The sequence below is a fragment of the Chiloscyllium punctatum genome, chromosome 5 (assembly GCF_047496795.1).
Source record: "Chiloscyllium punctatum isolate Juve2018m chromosome 5, sChiPun1.3, whole genome shotgun sequence".
NCBI lineage: Eukaryota > Metazoa > Chordata > Chondrichthyes > Orectolobiformes > Hemiscylliidae > Chiloscyllium > Chiloscyllium punctatum.
The window spans coordinates 87,619,853-87,642,746 of record NC_092743.1 but is presented as its reverse complement, the minus strand read 5'-3'; the positions used below and the strand labels follow the sequence as shown (position 1 = coordinate 87,642,746).

General features: G+C 41.5%; 1 protein-coding gene across 1 annotated transcript in view; it reads left to right on the top strand.

Moving 5' to 3' along the window:
• Positions 1-22,894, top strand: part of LOC140476797 (regulator of G-protein signaling 22-like) — a 142,940-nt gene that overhangs the window by 49,063 nt on the left and 70,983 nt on the right. Inside the window, exons 8-10 of the mRNA XM_072569592.1 lie at positions 10,489-11,263; positions 21,512-21,673; positions 22,215-22,371. Of these exons, the coding sequence (XP_072425693.1) occupies positions 10,489-11,263; positions 21,512-21,673; positions 22,215-22,371 (1,094 nt within the window). The remainder of the gene's footprint in view (positions 1-10,488; positions 11,264-21,511; positions 21,674-22,214; positions 22,372-22,894) is intronic.

The following is a 22,894-nucleotide window of genomic DNA, read 5'->3' as shown; positions in this document are numbered from 1 at the left end:
TAAAAATAATTCATACAAGAATTAGAGAGGGTTTAAGCAGATTTACTTCTATTTAACAGGTAATGGTGATCAATGCCTGAAGGAATGCATTGCTGGCTGGTTTGCCGAGCCGGTTGGTTTATCTTGCAAACGTTTCTTCTTCAGTGCTGTGTAGCCTCTGGACGAAGGGCTGTTGTTATGGTCCACTCTGAATTCATAAGGTTTTGTCTGTTATGGTGGATGGTTCTTCTTCTGGTTTTGTACTGCAGTGGTCTGCAGATGGGGTCTATTTTAACGTGTTTGTTTATAGAACCAGTGGATGAATGCCAGGCCTCCAGGAACTCCCAAACTTGTCTTTCTTTAGCCTGTCACAGCATCGTGATGTTGTCCCAATTATCAATACACACTGACAATGAAAGACACCAATTGAACTGGAACAACTTCACAACACTGGGACAGGCTAAACAAAGATAAGCTTAGAAATTCCTGGAGGCCTGATATTCATCTACTAGTTCCTTAAATAAACATGTTGAAATAGACCCCATCTACAGACCACTACAGTACAAAACTGGAAGTAAAACCACTCGCCATAACAGACAGTGTCATATAAATTCAAAGTGGATCACAACGATACTGTTCAGTCTAGAGACTACATGGCACAGTACTCGAGGGAGACAAAATGTTTACAAGAAAATAAACCAGCTCAGTGAACCAACCAACAACTTTAACCACAACCTGAGCTACAGATCTTCACTAAAACCTTAAAAGAATGCATTGCAGCCAAGAAAGTACTTGAATATGTATTTGAGTTGCAGCAACCTGCAAGGCCATAAACTGGAATGTGATATTAGTTGCTTAACTCTTTCTCAGACTCTGCACTGGCACAGTATATCATATGGCCTCCTTCTGTGTTCTAAACTGTCTAAAAATCCTATATGGGAATGTTAAGATCTTATCTGTTTCTTCTAAATTTATTGAAATATGCATTCTAACATCATGTTCAGAACAAGAGTCAATGTTTTGCCACATGTGCGCTTATAAAATTGGATTCACTTTTTAAAAAAAATATTTCTGGGATGTAGGCACTACTGACCGAGCCAACATTTCTTGTTCAAACCAAACCTTGAGAATGGAATGGTAAGCTGCCTTCTTGAACTGCAGTGGGTTTGAGGGGGTGTAGGGGTAGGAGGAGTTGTACACATCCATATCAGCCTGTAACAATACTGTTTAATTTTCATTAGTTATTGTGGTCTTTACATAGCCTATTTTACATTCAGGTATAAGTCATTTTAAATTGAGACACAAAAATTCCAACAAAGGCTCAGAGGAGAAATGCACATAGGAGGTACAAGTGTTAGATGGAGAGTATTTAAATGTTTGTGAATGTGGCTGAGCAACAATCACCTGAACTGCTCCTTTACATTACAAGCTGTAATATTAGATTAGATTAGATTAGATTACTTACAGTGTGGAAACAGGCCCTTCGGCCCAACAAGTCCACACCGCCCCGCCGAAGCGTAACCCACCCATACCCCTACATTTACCCCTTGCCTAACACTACGGGCAATTTAGCATGGCCAATTCACCTGACCTGCACATCTTTGGACTGTGGGAGGAAACCGGAGCACCCGGAGGAAACCCACGCAGACACGGGGAGAACGTGCAAACTCCACACAGTCAGTCGCCTGAGGCGGGAATTGAACCCGGGTCTCTGGCGCTGTTGTTGTAATCTGGAAAAGCACAATCAATAACAAATATTGACTGTACAGACTGGATTTTCACTCCAGTTTGGGCATAAGCCCTGGAGAAAGTGCTTGCAATGACAGGAGTTTAGTTCCAGAGGGACAAGTAGTATCTAGAGTCATGGGGTGGCACAGTGGCTTAGTGGTTAGCACTGCTGCCTCACAGCACCAGGTTCCTGGGTTCGATTCCTGCCTGTCCGTGTGGAGTTTGCACATTCTCCCCATGTCTGCGTGGGTTTTCTCTGGGTGCTCCGGTTTCCTCCCAGGTCAGGTGAATTTACCATGCTAAGTTGTCCATAGTGTTAGGTGCATTAGTCAGGGGTGAATGTAGGGGAATGGGTCTGGGTGGGTTGCTCTTTGGAGGGGCAGTGTGGACTTGTTGGGCCGAAGGGCCTGTTTCCACACTGTAGAGAATCTAATCTAAACCCTTCATTGCGGAAAAAGTTCAGAGGCAGCACCAAAGGCTGCCAGATGCCAGGCTGGGCTGTTTAAAAGTCCCTTCCTGGTGCTCTTAGACTACTCCCAATTATAATAATAGAAGTGAAGACAAAGCCCTTTATTTCTCAGACAGACACACATGCACATGTACATTATTATCCCAACAAGTATGTGGAAGATTGGTAAGAGACCGAGGGAGACCTCTCAGTAGTCTTTGATGCTGCAATGGAGCAGACAGTGATTTTCTTGGCTCAACATTCAGTATTTTATAGACAATTTGTCCTTTATAGTGGTTGCCTCAATCAGAAGTTAAGTCCTTTTGTTTGCATACATAAAAAAACCCAGGAGTCATGGTGTACTGGTACAGTATTATTTATTGACATTTCAGCAACACTTTCCAAAACAAACATCAATACGGTAATTATTCTTTACACTCCAGATAAACCAATTAAAATAATTTTTATAGTGATATGTAAAAATATGTTTCTCAAAGATTAAGTTAAATTTGTACTTCTAAAAACTTTAACTAGAAGAAAGATTAGGTGGAATCATACAGGGAGTTTATAAGTGTTGTGGACTATAGTGAGATTTGTGGCAGATTTGAATCAATCAATCATAGAATGTGGAAGCAGGCCATTCAGCCCATCGAGTCCACATTGACCCTCTGAAGAGCATCCTACCCAGTCCCACCTCAGGACCTATCTCTCTAACCCTACAATTCCCATGGCTAACCCACCTAGCCTGCACATTCCTGGACACTATGAGATAATTTCCTGTAGCCAATCCACCCAACCTGCACATCTTTGGACCGTGGGATGAAATCAGAGCACCCAGAAGAAACTCACACATACATGGGGAGAATGTGCAAACTCCTGACAAACTGTTTCCCAAGGAATTGAAAATGGGTCTCTGGTGCTATGAGGCAGCAGTGCAAACTACTAAGCCATCTTGTTGTCCCAACTGAATGAAAATAGGTTAAGGCCTACCTCGACGTTGGTTGCACCTGACTTCATTTTTTACATTTTTTGTGAAAAGGTGAGCAAAATTTCTCACCAAGCAACAGGAATTAAAGCTTTTAAACATCATATTAATGCCTATAAGCACCTCATAAATATTCAGCATTCTATTTTACAAAAAGGCGTGGAACAAGCTTGATGTCAAGAGTTCTTGCTATGGAAATCAGAGTGGATACCTGGCAACTTCAACTCGCTGTTTGCTCTGAAGGATCTCCATATAAGTCACATAGCACCAACTTGTACGGACACCAGCCATAAGTACCTCATGACCATGAACACTGGCATCTAACATACGCCAGTCTCTAAAAACCCTCATAGTACAACTCCGATCCACTTACAGGATACTTCTGCACCTCAGCTCATACCAGCAACTATCATTGTCATTCTGCAGCAAGGGCACTATGCTCAGGGACACACCCAGCTCACAGGCTGGATCAGGCACTTCGCTTGCTCTCATAATGCACTCATTTGCCCTGAGCCGATCTGGAAGTTTCCAGTGTTCCTGCCAATGTTTTGTTTTTCCTTGCCTTTTTGTGCTTTGTCCCTCAGTCACATATATGAGGGTCATATTACTTCTGTCTTGTCTTACCATTTAGAGTAGACACAAAGTAAGCTTATCATGTTTGTCAGCAAGCTTCAGTCAAGCCAAGGGAGGTAGCCTTTGATCAGGGATTTCTGGTACAGTAAGTGAGGACAGCCTCCATTCCAGTCCAGGAGTTTGGACAGCCAGTCAGCCCCTGGGGTGGTCAGAGTTAGGACCCTTTCCTCCTAATGAGTGAGGAGATGAATGTTGGGCAGCTCACCATGTGTTTTGTGTCTTTCTGCCTTGCTGTGGGCTGGTTTCCTCCTGGAATGAGAAAGAGGTAGATTTTAAGGGAGGTGCAAGTGGGTGACACAGCTATTACTTGAGGTAGGTGGGAGGTGTTCTGAATGAGAGAGTTCAAAGGTTATACAGTCAGTGTTAGCGGCATTGGGATTGGGAAGCTGTGAGCAAGTGGGGACAAAATTGCAGACAATTGTATAGAGCATGAGCTTTGATAAGAGGTGCGTATAGTAGTGGAGATAGAGTGAGAATGAGGAATCAGAGGGAAGATAGTGGAGTGGAGAAGGCCACTTATCCTTTTTGCAGTGCTGTGCAATCCTCCAGATATCTGAGACTGCCTGAACCAAGTGGCAACCTTCGACCAGGTTGGCATATTCTGATATTATGGCCTCCACTGCCAGTCCTGGGTGTGATGATGCTGCTCCTTTAACAAGGTTATGTTGTCCTTGGTTTTTTTCAAAGAGGTTGTGAAAGACGCAAGTTCCGAAAAGTTTGATTTTCGAGGATTTTAGGGCCAGTTTGATTATAGCGAACAGATACTGCCTCAGGAAAAAGACTTTCAAGCTGTTAAAATAAAACATGTACAATGAAAGGGGACTGGCCAGTTACAGTCATAGGGTTATAAAGATGTACAGTATGGAAACAGACCCTTCGATCCAACCCCTCCATGCCGACCAGATATCTCAACCCAATCTAGTCCCACCTGCCAGCAGCTGGCCCATATCCCTCCAAACCCTTCCTATTCATATACCCATCCAAATGCCTCTTAAATTTTGCAATTGTATCAGCCTCCACCACTTCCTCTGGCAGCTCATTCCATACACGTACCACCCTCTGTGTGAAAAGGTTGTCCCCTCCCAGCTCAGCTTTTCTCTAGTTTGGTTTAGTCTGGCTTTTCACTGAGACCTGTCAGGCAATTTTAGAATGCTGGACCCAAAGAAGCAGGTCCCTGTTAATCCTTCTCTCTCTCTCTGACTTCTCTCCTGTATGACCCTGTGTTTAATTTTGCCTTATGTGCCAAGGTGTGTTTAAAGGGATTGATGTAAGTTTTTGGAATAGCATCTTTAAGTTGGGATGATCTGTTGGATTTTTGGATACGTTAAGTTATTCTGTATTCTGTTCTCTTTTGTTTGTGTTTCATTTGGTAATCTTTTAAATAAATTATGTTTTGTTAAAACTAAATGGTTTGACCAGCTACATCCCTCCTGGAATATCTGTGTTACACCTGCTTAAAACAACCAGCAAAGTTAGGGTCTAGACCACTTTCTTGAAATGTAAGGAGGGGGTCTGGCCTGGTCCATAACAAAGTGGAAGAGAATATCTTGCATCTGTGCCAGCTCAGTCAGCAGAATCTCCAGGACCCTGTCTGCAAAACGGGGTGCCAATTTCCACCTGTCTGCCATGTCCAGGCCAAATGTCAGAAACTGTGCAGGACAACTCTGAACAGACAGTGCTTGTTTGGGTGAACAATGGTCTTTTAGAGATGGTGCAGACACAAGGAATGCCAATTCTTTTAGCAGATATCCAGTGAGAGGCAAGTTATTGTAGGAATAGTGTGTCACAAAGATAGGTGTAGGTAGTTAATGAGGCGGGTTTGGTAAGCTATGACAAGAAATTATCCTGGGTCTTTCAGCATGACAGCTTGTTAAAAAAACACAACTTCTACTTATAGAATCATAGAGTTTTTCAGTATGTAAAAAGGTCCTTCGGTCCACTGTATCTGTGCTGGTCATCAAACATCCATTTATTTTATTACCATTTTCTAGCACTTGGCTTGCAGCCTTATATGCAATGGCATTTCAAGTATTCATCTAAATAGTTCTTAAATGTCTTGAGCATTCCTGCCTGGACCACCCTTTCACATGTTGAGTCCCAGACACCCACAACTTTCTGAATGAAAAATATTTTTCCTGCCCTAAACCTTCCCCTCCTTACTTTAATACTATGCCCTGGTTACTGATCCTACTCCCACTAAGGGGAAGAGTTGTGTCCCATCGACTGTCTATGCTTTCAGAACATTGCCTCAATCAGATCCCTCTTCAGCCTTCTCTGCTCTTAAGGAAAATAACCCCAGCTTATCTAGTCTCTGAATCATTCCAGCCCAAACACCATCCTAGTGAATCTCTTCTGTACTCTCTCTTGCACGATGATATCTTTCCTATAATAAAGTAACCAGAACTGTGCACAGTACGCTAGCTGTGGCCAAACTAAGGTTATTTACTGCTCCATCATATACTCCTTGCCCTTGTATACAGTAGCCAAAAAAGTAAGATTCAACCTGTTGTGTTTGAAAAAATTATCGTATTTTTGATTTTTTTGAAGAATCAGCATGTTTATATCAAGTAATAAATGCAATTATATAATTGATTGTAAATATCTCATGCAATTTGATGATTGTTTATTTTTGATGTTGTATGATTTATTAGCTGCATTCACTTAGAGTCATAGAGTCATAGAGATGTACAGCATGGAAGCAGACCCTTCGGTCTAACCCGTCTATGCCGACCAGATATCCCAACCCAATCTAGTCCCACCTGCCAGCACCTGGCCAATATACCTCCAAACTCTTCCTATTCATATACACATCCAAATGCTTCTTAAATGTTGCAATTGTACTAGCCTCCACCACATCCTCTGGCAGCTCATTCCATACATGTACTACCCTCTGCATGAAAAAGTTGTCCCTTAGGTCTCTTTTATATCTTTCCCCTCTCACCCTAAACCTATGCCCTCTAGTTCTGGACTCCCCGACCCCAGGGAAAAGACTTTGTCTATTTACCCTATCCATGCCCCTCATAATTTTGTAAACCTCTATAAGGTCACCCCTCAGCCTCCGACGCTCCAGGGAAAACAGCCCTAGCCTGTTCAGCCTCTCCCTGTAGCTCAGATCCTCCAACCCTGGCAACATCCTTGTAAATCTTTTCTGAACTTATTGTAGGATCTTTGCATGCAAGCTTGAATTGACAAATTATAATTGTTTCAATTCATTACTCTCATTACATTTTGTACTACTCCCCTTCAGAGCCCGGTGAATGCATTATCCAGCTAGTACGATACGTATCATAGAACACAGAACATAGAACACAGAACAGAACAGGCCCTTTGGCCCTTGATGTTGTGCCGACCTGTGAACTAATCTAAGTTCATCCCCCTACACTATCCCATCATCCTCCATGTTCTTATCCAAGGATTGTTTAAATCTCACTAATGCGGCTGAGTTAACTACATAGGCAGGCATTCCACACTCTTACCACTCTGAGTAAAGAACCTGCCTCTGACACCTGTCTTAAATCTATAACACCTCAGTTTGTAGTTATGCCCCATCGTATAAGCTGACTTTATTACCCAAAGAAAAAGACTCTCACTGTCCACCTTATCTAATCCTCTGATCATCTTGTATGTCTCTATCAAATCCCCTCTTAGCCTTCTTTTTTCCAAGGAGAACAGACCCAAATCTCTCAGCCTTGACTCATAAGACCTTCCCTCCAGACCAGGCAACGTCCTGGTAAATCTCTTCAATCCTTCCATATCCTTCTTGTAATGGGGTAACCAGAACTGGACACTTGATTGAGGTTTTTTTGAAGATGTAGCAAACAAGACTGAAGAGGGCAGAGCGGTGGACGTGATCTACATGGGCTTCAGTCAGGTGTTCGACAAGGTTCCCCATGGGAGACTGGTGAGCAAGGTTAGATCTCAAGGAATACAGGGAAAACTAACCATTTGGAAACAGAATTGGCTCAAAGGTAGAAGACAGAGGGTAGTAGTGGAGGGTTGTTTCTCAGACTGAAGGCCTGTGACCAGTAGAGTGCTACAAGGATAACTACTTTTTGTCATTTATAGGTGATCTGGATGTGAGCATGAGGTATAATTAGTAAGTTTACAGATGATACCAAAATTGGAGATGTAGTGGATAAAGAAGGTTACCTCAAAATAAAACGGGATCTTGATCAGATGGGCCAATGGGCTGAGGAGTGGCAGATGAAGTTTAGTTTAGATAAATGAGAGGTGCTGCATTTTGGGAAAGCAAATCTTAGCAGTACTTATACACTTAATGGTAAGGTCCTAGGGAGTGTTGCTGAACAAAGGGACCTTGGAGTGCAGGTTCATAGCTCCTTGAAAGTGGAGTCACAGATAGATAGGATAATGAAGAAGGTGTTTGGTATGCTTTCCTTTATTGGTCAGAGTATTGAGTACAGGAGTTGGGAGGTCATGTTGTGGCTGTACAGGTCATTGATTAGGCCACTGTTGGAATATTGCATGCAATTCTGGTCTCCTTCCTATCGGAAAGATGTTGTGAAACTTGAAAGGGTTCAGAAAAAGATTTACAAGGATTTTGCCAGAGTTGAAGGATTTCAGCTATAGGGAGAGGTTGCACAGGCTGGGGTTGTTTTCCCTAGAGCATTGGAGGCTGAGGGGTAATCTTATAGAGGTTTATAAAATCAGGAGAGGCATGGTATAGGATAAATAGACAGTCTAGGGAGTTCAGAACTAAAGAGCATAGGTTTAGAGGGAAGAGGGGAAAGATATAAAAGGACCTAAGGGGCAACTTTTTCACACAGAGGGTGATTTGTGTATGGAATGGGCTGCCAAAGGAAGTGGTGGAGGCTGGTACAATTGCAACATTTAAAAGACATCTGGATGGGTATATGAATAGGATGTGTTTGGAGGAATATGGGCCAGTTGCTGGTAGGTGGGATTAAATTAGGTTGGGATATCTGGTCGGCATGGATGAGTTGGACCAAAAGGTCTGTTTCCATGCTGTAAATCTCTATGACTCTATAAGACCCCCTCCCACTCCACCAAGGACATGCAAGTCCTGGGCCTCCTCCACTGCTAAATCCAAGTCACCCAACAGCTGGAGGAAGAACTCCTCATCTTCCACCGTTGGACCCTCCAACTATATGGGATCAATGTCGACTTCACCAGTTTCTTCATCTTCCCTCACCCCTCCAGCACAGCCTTCTTAAACTGTCCTGTCAATCTTACTTCTCACCTGTCCGCTCCACCCTATCACCATCATGCCATTGTCATTTATTGCCTTCCCAGCTACATTCCCCCCAGCTCCACACATTTATGTCTCAGCCCCCTTGGCCATATCTATTGGATTTTGAGTTTGATGACTGTTCATCAGAGCACCATTCATTAGACTCAAAGTGATAGGTAAAAGTGAGGATTGCAGATGCTGGAGACCAGAGTCAAGAGTGTGGTGTTAAAAAAGCACAGCAGGTCAGGCAGAATCTGAGGAGCAGCAAAATCCCTTCATCAGGAATGAGGCCAGGAGCCCCGGGGTTGGAGAGACAAATGGGAGGGGTGGGGCTGGGAGGAGTAGCTGAAAGTGCAACAGGCAGATGAGGTGGGGGAAAAGGTGACAGATCAGACAGCAGGGTGGTGCAGACAGGTGGGAAGGAAGATGGACAGAGGGGACAAGTCATGAGGACGGTGCTGAGCTGCAAGGCCAGAACTGGGGCAAGGCGGGGGCAGGGAAATGAGGATACCGGTGAAGTCCACATCGACGCCCTGTGGCTGGAGGGTCCAGAGGCAGAAGATGAGGCGTTCGCCCCCCAGGCATCGGGCGGCCAGGGAGTGGCGATGTCATGTAACAAATTAGTTCAAATTGCAAAACATCCACTTCCAAACCTGTTGACGTAAGGCTTAAGTTGTAGAGTTGCCTGTCCCTCTAGGCCAAAAGCCATGATTAATAGACAATTTTATGTTCCAAGTTGTCCTGACATTTTGGGACTTGCAATTTACAGAAGCAAAAAATAAAGGACAAGACAGGAAAAACCCAGGAAAGATGTTCCCAATGATCAGTGTTTCAAGAAGGAGACAGATATAGTTCTTAGAGCTAAAAGTTGAGGAGAAAATAGGAACAAGGTAACTAGTTGGATGATTACCCATAATCATATTTAATGATGGAGCAGGTTTGATGGGCTGAATGGCCTACACCTGCTCCTATTTTCTAAGCTTCTATGAAATATAGGTAGAAATAAATATGTGTCATAACATACTAATACTTTACCTGTGCATTCTTTTCCTATAAAAGGGGAACAAGAAGCTGGGGTGATCTTCTTAGGGTAGAGAAGGTTCAGGGCAGCTTTAATAAAGGTGTCCAAAATCATTTAGAGTTTCAGTCAAATGAATAAGATGAAGCCATTTGCCTTGCTACAACAATTGGTAACCAAAGGAGATAAATTTGCAGTGCCTATTAAAAAAAACAGAAATGATATGAATACACATGTTACATAGTGGGTTATTATGGTTTTCCCTGCCCATGAAGGGGTGGAGTTTGCTAAGCAGATTCACTAATCAATAAAGATTGGGTTAAACACTTGAAAATAAAAATATACAAGGTTATTTGATCAAGGAATAGGACAAATTCAATAGCTCCTTCAAAGAGCTGGCCAAGGCAAGATGGGCTGCACGGTTTCCTTCTGCACTATGTCAGTGTATAACTCTATGATTAACACTTCTTAATATTAAATTGCTCTAGATGTTTCAGCAATGGAAGAAATTATGTTACGTATTGCTGCTGAAAAGATACCCCACCGTAGCAGAAAGGCCAGTGGCAGTACACAACATAGTTGCATTCCTGGTTTGTCCAAACCAGTAATTGTGGATGACGAGCTATTTGAATCTGTTCCTGGATACGATTTCAATGGACAAGAAATTATTTACCTTGAACCAAAGTCAGAGGATGAAACTAAACATGGCCAAAAGGTAAAGAGAAGAAACAAGAAAGAGGTAAGCACTGATAATAAGGCACCATTGAATGAAGATAAGGTCAATGAAAAAGCAGAATTGCATGATCAGAAGATCCACATTGACACTAAAACAAGAACTCATAAACAGCTGGTCAGCACATTTGATAAAGCAGCAACTCATGGAACAGAAACCAACCTGTTTTCTGAGAATGACAAAATGAAACTTCACTTGGAGGGTGATACTTACCCAGCACCAAAGTCTAACGTTTCTCAAACAGCTCAGTTGGGTGTACAGCAATCATCTATAGTCAGTGATATTATAAAAACTCAAAATCTTTCGGATGGTATGGGCGAAGATAGTATGGAATCTGACTCTACTAATGAGGAAGGTGATATCAGATATTTCTGCTACGTGGAACCACCTCATAGCTTCAATTTCAAGAACCGAAAGGGCATTGAAAAATTCAAGAAATTTCTCCATGGAACTGCTGGTGAGAAATACTGGTGGCTATGGATGGATATTGAAAGATTAAAGGTTATCAAGGATAGCAAAAAGAAGCAAAGGTTAGTCATAGTTTTAATGTAAAAGATCTGATCATTATTTCTATAAAACAGCTCTCAATTGAAATGAAAACATAAATGCTTTTTATGTAGCCTTTACATGTGACATTAATCATGCAAAAGTTTGAAATTTGTTTTAGACTTGTCACATCAGCTAAATCCAATTGATAGTATTCTCCCCTTAATAACAAAATATTGCTTTTATCTAGCACCCTTAACAAGTTGTTAAAGTCAGAATAAAAACGGAAAAAACTGCAGATGAAGTAAATCAGAAACAAAAACAGAAGTGGAAAAGCTCAACAGGTCTGACAGCATCTGTAAAGAGAAATCAGAGTTAACATTTAGGTCCAGTGACCCTTCCTCAGAACCGGACCCTAAACGTTAACTTTGATTTCTCTGCACAGATGCTGCCAGACCTGCTGAGTTTTTCCAGCAACTTATGTTTTTGTTGCTAAAGTCAAAAGACTAATAATGGAATCTAAGCTTTATGGAAGTTATTGGAGTTCCCATCATTTAGGTGCAATGTTAGACTGATGTTTTGCCCAACTGATTGGGTGGGAGTTGAGGAACTCACAACACTATACGAAATACAGGGACCTCTTCCAGAGCCTGATCAAAATTGTTTTCTCAATCTATTATGACCAAGTGAGATGGATGAATCAGTTCCCCTTTTCCCAATCTCCTATTTGGTCAACAAGGTTTAAGTTTTTTCAGACCTGTCTCCAAGTAAAATGATATTAACTAATTTTTCTTGTAGCAGTAAAATTTTTGTGGAGTTAAAAAATAACAAGTTTATTGCCTGCAAAGTTAAAACGGGATAGCATTCAATGCAAAAAGTAGTAAAATAGTCGCCAGTTAAGGCTCTGGAGCATCCTTGAGGTGTAAGAGTTTAACCTGAGACCACAGTTGGTCAATTGATTTCTGGGACCATCAGCTGGTGAGAATCTTGCAGTTAGGTTTTAAGTTCTCCACTTCCTGGTGTTTCTTTCTATTCAATCAGTGTTGTTATTAGCTTTTCTTCTTGAAAGACTGAGGAGAGAGAATAAAAGAGAGGAGGTTTTTGGCAGCCTGTTTCAGTTCTACAGTCAAACCACATCTTCCATCCTTTTTTTTCAATAACCTCTTTGAAGTACAAACTGCAAGTTTTGCTTCTTTTCCAAATGTGAAAAATTCTTCATAATGGTGCAAATAAGATTTGAAATGGGGACCTTTTCACACTCCTCATAATATGTTGGGTGTCATGGGAAGCTGCAGTGTTGCCTGGTTTAATTGCCTTTAGATAAATGTTAATTTTAATTCCAAAATTAAACATCACACAACACTAGGCGATAGTCCAACAGGTATATTTGGAAGCACTAGCTTTCAGAGCACTGCTCTTCCATCAGGTGGTTGTGGAGTATAAATCGTAATTCACAGAATTTATGCCAAAAGTTTACAGAGTGATGAAACTGAAATTATATATTGAAGAAGACCTGGATTGTTTGTTATGTCTGTCATCTTTTAGGATGAACGTGTTGGTTTCAGTTCTTTCATGTGTAAATGACAGAACATATAAAAGTTACATTCTCAAGTGAACTTTAACAATTGGTGTCATGTTGGCCCAGATAATGCATTGAAGATGTGAGCTGCCCTGTGTGTGACTGTCTTTGCCACAATGGTCAGACTGATTCTAATCTAAAAATGGATTTACAGAATCTTACATGAATTCATGCAGTTTTTGAGCCAAGTAAAATGTAATTCTGCAACTACAAATTCACCCCACAAACTTATATGTGTATTGTGTATGTGGGTGGGTGTGTGTGTTGGGGGTCATGCGAGGGTTATGAGTGTGTGTGAGAGTCTGTGTATGTGTGTGAGTTGAAAATGTGTTGCTGGAAAAGCGCAGCAGGTCAGGGAGCATCCAAGGAGCAGGAGAATCGACATTTCAGGCATGAGCCCTTCTTCAGGATTCCTGAAGAAGGGCTCATGCCCGAAACGTCGATTCTCCTGCTCCTTGGATGCTGCCTGACCTGCTGCGCTTTTCCAGCAACACATTTTCAACTCTGATCTCCAGCATCTGCAGTCCTCACTTTCTCCTATGTGTGTGAGTGTAAAGGGATATAAGTCTGTGAGAAGGTGCATGTGTGAGTGTGGGAGCTTATGTGTGAGTGTATGGGTCTGTAGAAGTGTGTGTGTGCATGCGTGTGTAGGAGTGTCTGTGTCTGTCTATGTGTGTGTATAGTGCAATGGAGTCACCTGTAGTGTGACATGAACCCAAGGTGAACAAGATCCAGACCTTCAGAGTTCCCTAAGTGCCCTCATCCAACGTACTTCTCACGTAGGTGACTTCTACTGCCTTCCGAAGATACACAAAGCCAACACACCAGGACGTGCCATTGTATTAGGCAATGGTACCCTGTGTGAGAACCTCTCTGGCTATGTTGAAAGCATCTTGAAATCCATTGTATAGGGGACCCCCAGCTTCTGTCGCAACCCTACAGATTTCTTACAGAAACCCAGCACCCACGGACCAGTTGAACTGGGAACATTCCTCGTCACAATGGACGTTTCCGCACTCTACACCAGCATCCCCCACAACGACGGCACCACGGCAACAGCCTCAGTACTCAACACCAACAACTGCCAGTCTCCAAACACCGTCCTACAACTCATCCGCTTTATCCTCGCCCACAACATTTTCACTTTTGACAACCAGTTCTTCATCCAGACACACGGAACAGCCATGGGAACCAAATTTACACCCCAATATGCCAACATTTCCATTCACAGGTTCAAACAAGACTTCTTCTCTATGAAGAACCTCCAAACAACACAATACACCAGGTGCAATGACAACATTTTCTTCCTCTGGACCTATGGCGAGGAGTCACTGAAACAACTACACAGTGATATCAACAAGTTTCATTCCACCATGAAACTCACCATGAACTACTCTCTACTATCTGTCTTATTCTTGGACACATGCATCTCCATTGAGGATGGGAACCTCAGCACTTCAGTCTCCCTCAAACCCACCGATAGCATCACGATGCTATACTTCTCCAGCTTCTACCCGAAACACATTAAAACAGCCATCCCCTATGGACAAGCCCTACGCATACACCGGATCTGTTCAGAAGAGGAAGAACGTGACGGGCATCTGGAAGTACTCAAAGGGATGTCCTCATAAGAATGGAGTACGATGCTCAACTTCTCGACTGCCAGTTCCGATGTGCCACAGCGAAAAACTGTAATGACCTCCTCAGGAGACAGACACGAGCTACAACCAACAGGGTACCCTTCATTGTCCAGTACTTCCCAGGAGCCGAAAAACTACATCATGTTCTTCACAGCCTGCAATACATTATCAGTGAGGATGAGCACCTCACCAAGACATTCCCCACACCTCCACTGCTCGCCTTTAAACAGCCACCAAACTTCAAACAGATCATTGTTCACAGCAAACTGCCCAGCTTTCGGGACAACACCATGCAACCTTGTCACGGTAGACGATGTACGACGTGTCAGAGTGTCCCACCATGTACGTGGCAGGTACTCATGCGACTCAGCCAATGTTGTCTATCTCATACGCTGCAGGCAAGGATGCCCTGAGGCATGGTACATTGGTGAGACCAAGCAGAGGCTACAGGAACGAATGAATGGACACCACACAACAATCATCAGACAGGAATGTTCCCTCCCAGTGGGAAAACACCTTAAAATCGGACCTTCAGGTGACCGTGCTCCAAAGCAGACTTCAGGAGAGGCAACAGCGAAAAATGGCTGAGCAGAGGCTGATAGCCAAGTTCAGTACCTATGAGGATGGCCTCAACCAGGACCTTGGGTTCATGTGACACTACAGGTGACCCCTTTGCACACCACACACACACACACACACACACACGTCGACCCTCTCTCATATGGTCACTTATACACTCACACAAACACCTTCTCACAGACTTTTACCTCTTTACACTCACACTCACACACATAAACAAACACTCTCTCACAGGCACTCATAACCCCTCCCCAACACACACACCCACCCAGACGCATACATACACGTAAGTTTGTGGGATGAATTTGTAGTTGCAGAATTACATTTTACTTTGCTCAAAAACTGCATGAATCCGTTTAAAATTCTGTAAATCCATTTTTTAGATTAGAATTAGTCTGACCATTGTGGCACAGACAGTCACACACAGGGCAGCTCACATCTTCAATGTATTATCTGGGCCAACATGACACCAATTGTTAAAGTTCACTTGAGAATGTAACTTTTAAAAGTTCTGCTATTTACATATGAAAGAACTGAAACCAACATGTTCGTTCTAAAAGATTTCAGTTACATCAGTTACATCACACTGTAAATGTTTGCTATAAATTCTGTGTGTTAGAATTGAGCCCTCCACTACTACCTGATGAAGGAGCATTGCTCCGAAAGCTAGTGCTTCCAATTAAACCTGTTGGACTATAACCTGGTTTTGTGTGATTTTTAACCTTGTACACCCCAGTCCAACACCGGCATCTCAAAATCATTCTAAAAGATGACAGACTTAACAAACAATCCAGTTGTATTCAATATATGATTTCAGTTACATCACACTAAACTTTTGCTGTAAATTCAGTGTATTACAATCTTATACTCCACAGCCACCTGATGAAGGAGCATTGCTCCGAAAGCTAGTGCTTCCAAATAAACCTGTTGGACTATAACCTGGTGTTGTCTGATTTTTAACTTTGTACACCCCAGTCCAACATCGGCATCTTCAAATCAATTTCAATTCTATTGCTCTTTGACTAATCCACGTGGTTTAATGACACTTCAATTAATGTGGATCAGGTGATGCCTGTTGTCATTTTAAGTCAATGTTTTGTCCCCTTTTTAAAACCATTTCAGTGCATGAAAGTTCAAGGTTTTAAATTGGATGATGGAATTTAAAAATCAATAGTCCATGTTTTACGTCATTATGATGGAATGAAAGTTACAAAAGAAAATAGATTGGCATGTCTTCATTGCCACTTGCGGATCGTGATGTGTACACTTTGGCTGGCATGTCTAAGTTTATACTAATGGTAACTCCAATTCAAAGATAAGTAATTTGATAACACAAAAAATATTTATTTCTACATACATTAGTGATTAAAATTTGGAATACACAACCTTCTCCACACAGATTCAATGTAATGTAAAGAGCCATAGTCCAGAAAGGACCAGAGGCGACTCTCTTCAATAGATATATATATAGAGAGAGAGAGAGAGAGAGAGATAATTGATTATGTATAGTTTGAGAGTAATCACTGCACAAATGTGGGGTAGATGAGATCAAACCTGCACGAACTACCAAAGCTGAAAAATGTGTTGCTGGAAAAGCGCAACAGGTCAGGCAGCATCCAAGGAGCAGGAGAATCAACGTTTTGGGCATAAGCCCTTCTTCAGGAATGAGGAAGGTGTGCCAAGCAGGCTAAGATAAAAGGTAGGGAGGAGGGACTTGGGGGGGGGGGTGCGTTGGGAATGTGATAGGTGGAAGGAGGTTAAGGTGAGGGTGATAGGCCGGAGAGGAGGTGGGGACGGAGAGGTTGTGAAGAAGATTGAAGGTCAAGAAGGCGGTGCTGAGTCCGAGGGTTGGGACTGAGATATGGTGGGGGGAGGAGAAATGAGGAAACTGGAGAAATCTGCATTCATCCCTTGTGGTTGGAGGGTTCCTGAACTACCAAAGCCAGATTGAACCTGCACTTTAACTTTTATTCTGCACCACACCTAGTCATTTAGGCAACTGAACTCATTGACTCACATAGATTCAGGAGATTTTTATAGGCCACAGGATAAATTATCGAATAAGAGAAAATTCAGGAATGCATGGAAAAAAGAGAGGGGAATTAAATAGGTTATTCCTCAAAAGATCCAACAAGACCTGGTGGGCCAAATGTCTTCCTCCTCCTACCCACAAACAACTGATCTTCCTGCATGAATGCCTCAGGAATCAGATACTGCCTAAATGTCTAAAATACGCCACCTTCCTTCTGTGCTAAACTGTTCTATAATTTTATGAAAATATAATTTCCTTCTCATTGAATAAAAGCCTCCCAAAGCTACAAGTGTGGTTTGGTAAAGGGAAACTAGAGCAGCAGGTAACAATAAATCACCATCTAATTTTACAAGTAATAGAATCAATTCAACTCTGATGTCATCTCACATGTAATAATTAGTTCAGTTTCCCAGTTACTTTGCAACAATTGAAATAAAATTGAGTCTTGTCTTCACTAAACGTAAACACTGTTTCGTGCTACCCATTGTTATGGAAAAAGATACCAAACTGCGTGATTGAGTTGTATGACTACTAAATTGCCAGGGTCTTTAATTAAGGATAAGATGACTGAACACCTCAGAAACTTTTAACTGATTGGAGAGATGCAGACTTGACTTGTAAAGGATAGGTTATGTCTGACAAAGCTGATTGACTTTTTTTGATGACCAGAAAGGTGGACAGAAAAATGTCTGTGAATGTTATCTCCATGAACTTCCAGAAGGCATTTGATAAAATCTTCCAAATCAAGCCTGTTAACCAAAGCTGAACTCATAGAATTGAAGGCAAATTGTTGACCTGGTTAGTAATTTGACTGAGCAGCAAGACCTGTGCAAGTGCTTTATTTATTCACTATATTAATTCATGGCCTGAGATGGGATAGAAAGCCACATAATTCAATACTATAAGGTGTACAATTAGAAGCATAAAATTGCAAAGAGATATTGAATAAGTAAATGATGAAAACTAGTAAATAGATTTCAATGTAGACAAATATGAGGATATCTACTGAATTGGAACTCTCCAGTAATACTTTGTCCTTATGACTGTCTATTCATTTCTACTTAGGACCCTGGTCCCAGTCAGGTTCAGCTGGAGCCCATCCTGACAGTATACAGTTCCTTCCTGCCACAGAATTAAGTTCCATGAAATGAAATACTTCTTCCTAACATCATGAACAACTTCCTACCCCTTTTTTTCAGTATGATGTACTTTTGGCAAAAAATTATTGTGACTGGGTTTAAAAGAATTCCAATTCCAAAGAAAATGTTGACTAATCTTTTCCTGATCAGTCCAGCCCAATTAGAGTCATAGAGATTCATACAGTCATACAGCATGCAAACAGGCCCTTTGGCCCAACTTGTCCATGCCAATCAGGTATCCTAAACTGAACTAATCCCATTTGTCTGTGTTTGGCTGATATCATTTTAAACCTTTCCTATCCATGTACCTGTCCAAATTTCTTATAATTGTTGTAATTGTATACACCTCTACCACTTCCTTGGTCAGTTTATTCCATATATGCACCATGCTTTGTGTGAAAAAGTTGCCCCTCAGGTCACTTTTAAATCTTTACCCTTTCACTGTAAGCCTATGCCCTCCAGCTTTGACCTCCCCTACACTGGGGAAAAGACCTTGGCTATTCACCTTATCTATGCCCCTCAGGATTTTATAAACCACCGTAAGGTCACCCTTCAACCTCCTAGACTTCAGGGAAAAAGGTCCCAGCCTATCCAACCTTTCCTTATAACTCAAAAACTTTCTGTCTTGGTATCATCCTTGTTCATCTTTTACATCCTTTCCAGTTTAATAGCATCCTTCCGATAGCAGGGTGACCAGAATTGTACGGTACTCCAATTGTGGCTTTACCAATGTTTTATATAACTGTAACATGACATCCCAACTCCTGTACTCAACCAATGATCTAACCAATGAAGATAAGCAAGCTAAATGCTTTCTTCACTACCCTGTTTACTTGAGAAACCACTTTCAAGGAACTATGTATCTACACCCCTAGATCTTTCTGTCTAACGACACTCCCCAGGACCCTACCATTAACTGCACAAGTCCTGCCCTGTTTTGTCTTACCAAATTGCAAATCATCACATTTATCAAAATTAAACTCCATCTGCCATTTCTTGGCCCACTGGCCCAATTGATCAATATCCTATTCTCCTCTGAGATAACTTTCTTCACTGTTCCCACTACCACCAATTTTCCTGTCATCTTCAAAACTTATTAACCATGCTTCCTAAATTCTCATCCAAATTGTTTACATAAATGATGAACAACAGTGGATCCAATATTGATCCTTTCAGCACACTGCTGGTCACAGGCTTCCAGTATGAGCAACAACCCTCTCCCACCACCTCTGTCTCCTACCGTTAAGCCAATTTTGTACCCAGTTGGTTAGCTCTCCCTGGATCCCATGTAATTTAATCTTGCTAACTAGTCCATCACATTGAACCTTATCGAAGGCCTTGCTAAATCCATGTGGACAACATTTACTGCTTTACCTACATCTATCTTTGTCATAACCTATTCAAAAAACTCAATCAATTTATTGAGACATGATTTCCCATGCACAAATCCATGCTGACTATCCCTAATCAGTCCTTGCATTTTCAAATGCATGTAGATCCTGTCTCTTAAAATGCCCTCCAACAACTTACCCACCTCTGATGTTAGGTTCACCGGTCTGTAGTTCCCTGGCTTTTGCTTGCAACCTTTCTTAGATAATGACACAACATTTCACCTCACCTGTGGGTGTTGATGCTACAAATATCTCAGCTAAGGTCCCACAGTTTTTTCCCTCGCTTCCCACAATGTTCTGGTATACACTTGATCAGGTCCCAGAGATTTATCTACCTTTATGTACTTTAAGACCTCCAGCACCTCCTCTATTGTAATTTGGATTCTTTTCAAGATATCATTATTTATTGCTCCAGGTTCCCTAGCTTCTGTGTATTTCTCCATAAGTACTCATGCAAAATACATTGACAGCTTTGATGTTCTTATTATAAGGGATCTTATTATCTCCCTAGGTGCTCCTTTGCTCTTATTTGTCGAATCTCTTTGGATTATCCTTTATCTTATCTGTCAAAGCTATTTCATGTCCTCTTTTTGTCCTCCTGATTTCCCTCTTAAGTGTACTCCAAAATTCTCAATACTCCTTAAGTGGTTCACTTGATCCTAGCTGTTTATACCTGATGTATACCTCCTTTTTTTCTTGACCCGGGTCATCCTGCATTACCTACTCCTGCCAGCCTCACCCTTCACACTAATATGAATATGTGGGCCCTGAACTCTCATTATCTTGTTTTTGAATGCTTTCTACTTGCCTGACAGCCCTTTATCGGCAAACAGCCTTCCGCAGTCAACTTTTGTAAGTTCCTGTCTAATACCATGAAAATTGGCCTTGCTCTAACTTAGAACTTTAACTTGTGGACCAGGCTTATCCTTTTCTGTAAATTATTTTAAAATTAATACAATCATGGTCACTGGTCCCAAGGAACTCCCCCACTAATACCTAAGTCATTTGACCTGCCTTATTTCCCAAGAGGAAATCAAGTTTTATCCCTCTTCTAATAGGGCCATCTACATATTGATTGGGAAAGCTTTCTTGAACACATCTAACAAATTCTTCCCCATCCAAGCCCTCAGTCTAGTCTTTGTTTGGAAAGTTAAAATCCCCTACCATTACAATCCCATTATTCTTACTGCTATCTGCAATCTCCCTGCAAATTGCTACTCAATTTCCCACTGACTACTGGGGAGGTCTATAGTACAATCCCATCAAAGTGATCACCCCCTTCTTATTTCTCAGTTCTGCCCATATCAGTTCACTGAATGATCCTTCCCTGAAGCTACTATCTATCATATTCTCTGCCTCCTATCTGCTCCTCAGTTCTTTCAACAAATCCATGCAGCCTGAGAGGAGCTGCAGCCAGACACACTTCCTCAGACGTAATTGCCAGGGTCACTTGACTGGTCCCTGATCTACAGCTGAAAGGAGGATTATACCACTCCACTGACTGCCATCTCTTCCCATTTAAAAAGTAGCAGAATTAGGGACAATTACTTTTCCCTTATCTTGTTGCTGCTCACCCTCCTCAACAAAGCCCACTATTAATCTGAGCCCATTCTTAGATCTAACTAGCAGCAGCTTTACTACAAAGCAGCCCCTTGCATAAATGGCTAGAATAAGACACAGCAATGCCTCCTTCCCCAACAACCCAAAGCACTTAGTTTAACTCCCAGAATTTTCACTTACTAAAAGGCGTGCAAATTAGTTTTAATGTATGTCTGCTCATTGTTAATCTGCTTTTGTGTTAATGTATAACATAATGTTTATTATTCCGTATCATGAAAAGTATTTGTTTAAATTATTCTCCTATTTATGCTTTCATTGCTCTACTCTGTTCTGTACAATGTATTTGATTATATTTTGTCCTTTGGCTTGAAGTTACCTGAACAAGATACGGAATCGATATTTATTTAATGGGGGTGAATACTGTATGAATGAGGAGGCACGTGCAAAGCTGGGTCTCTCATCTGTCTCTCAGTGGACTGTAGAAAACCTGAGTCAAGTTCAGTCAGATGTAGTCTCGCCTCTGCTTCTCTACTGGTGAGTACAGACACAAGGCTGGGAGATATAGGCTATGATATTTAATGGATATCTATTTATATTTCATTAATATATTGCATAGAGTGGAATCTATTAACTGCAAATCACATAAAAGAAGCTTTATGCTCAGGTTATGAAATGGGTTTACCCACGATACTGTCAGGTCCAGATTATGACAGTTGTATACTTTAAAACAGACACACTATCTTTAAAATAGACACACTATGGTAACTAACATCTGTAAGTATTGATTATTCCCAATCAACTTTTTTGATGAAGAGCTCATGCTAAAAACTTTGGTTCTCCTGCTCCTCTGATGCTGCCTGACCGCTGTGCTTTTCCAGCACCACATTTTTCGACTCTGATCTCCAGCATCTGCAGTCCTCACTTTCTCCTAGCTTTTAATCATTCTCTTCACTGCTATTAAAGTATGAATATGATATTCCTGAGAAGCTAGCAACAGAAATAGCCACCTATGTATTGTTACAAACATGCATGTATTGTTCTGAACATTTTCATTGTTTTTTTCAAACTATTTCAGGGGTCCAAGGTACTGTATTAATAAAGGATTTCCCATACGGCAAGCTGGTATTGCCTTGAAAGACTGGGAAGATCGTCAGTTGAGACCAAAGTCTGATGTAGGCCCATTTCCTATGATAATGCCAAATCCTGTCAAGGTAGAATGCATTCCAAACAAGGTTGGCATCATGTTGTGGTTACAAATTGAGCTTTTCTGAAAGTTTTATTTTCTGTAACAAATGTTCTTATTTCCAATGGACATCTACCTATCCGGGTTAAAAATTGCTCATAACAATGCTTTTTGGCTCAAGAATCAAATTATAACTCTTTATTCCTATTACCAAGAGAGGCTAGAATCAAAAGATATGAGGAAAGTGACATATTTGCTAACTCCTTTTACTTTCTTGCTCCAACTTTTTAATCTATTCTTTTGTCTTGAAAGTATTAGTGATGAGGTGCTGAGATTTATTTGGTGTAAAAATAGTTTAGTTTTGTGGTATGACTAGGTGAAGAGATGGAATTACACATCTCTCACCCCACTCATTTTCTCAGTTGGTTGTAACAAATATGGTCTAATTTATTTCTCAGCTTACAACAATCACACCTCAATTAAATTGTAGTTCATGGTACGTGTATGGAATAAACTGCCAGAGGAAGTGGTGGAGGCTGGTACAATTGCAACATTTAAGAGGCATTTGAATG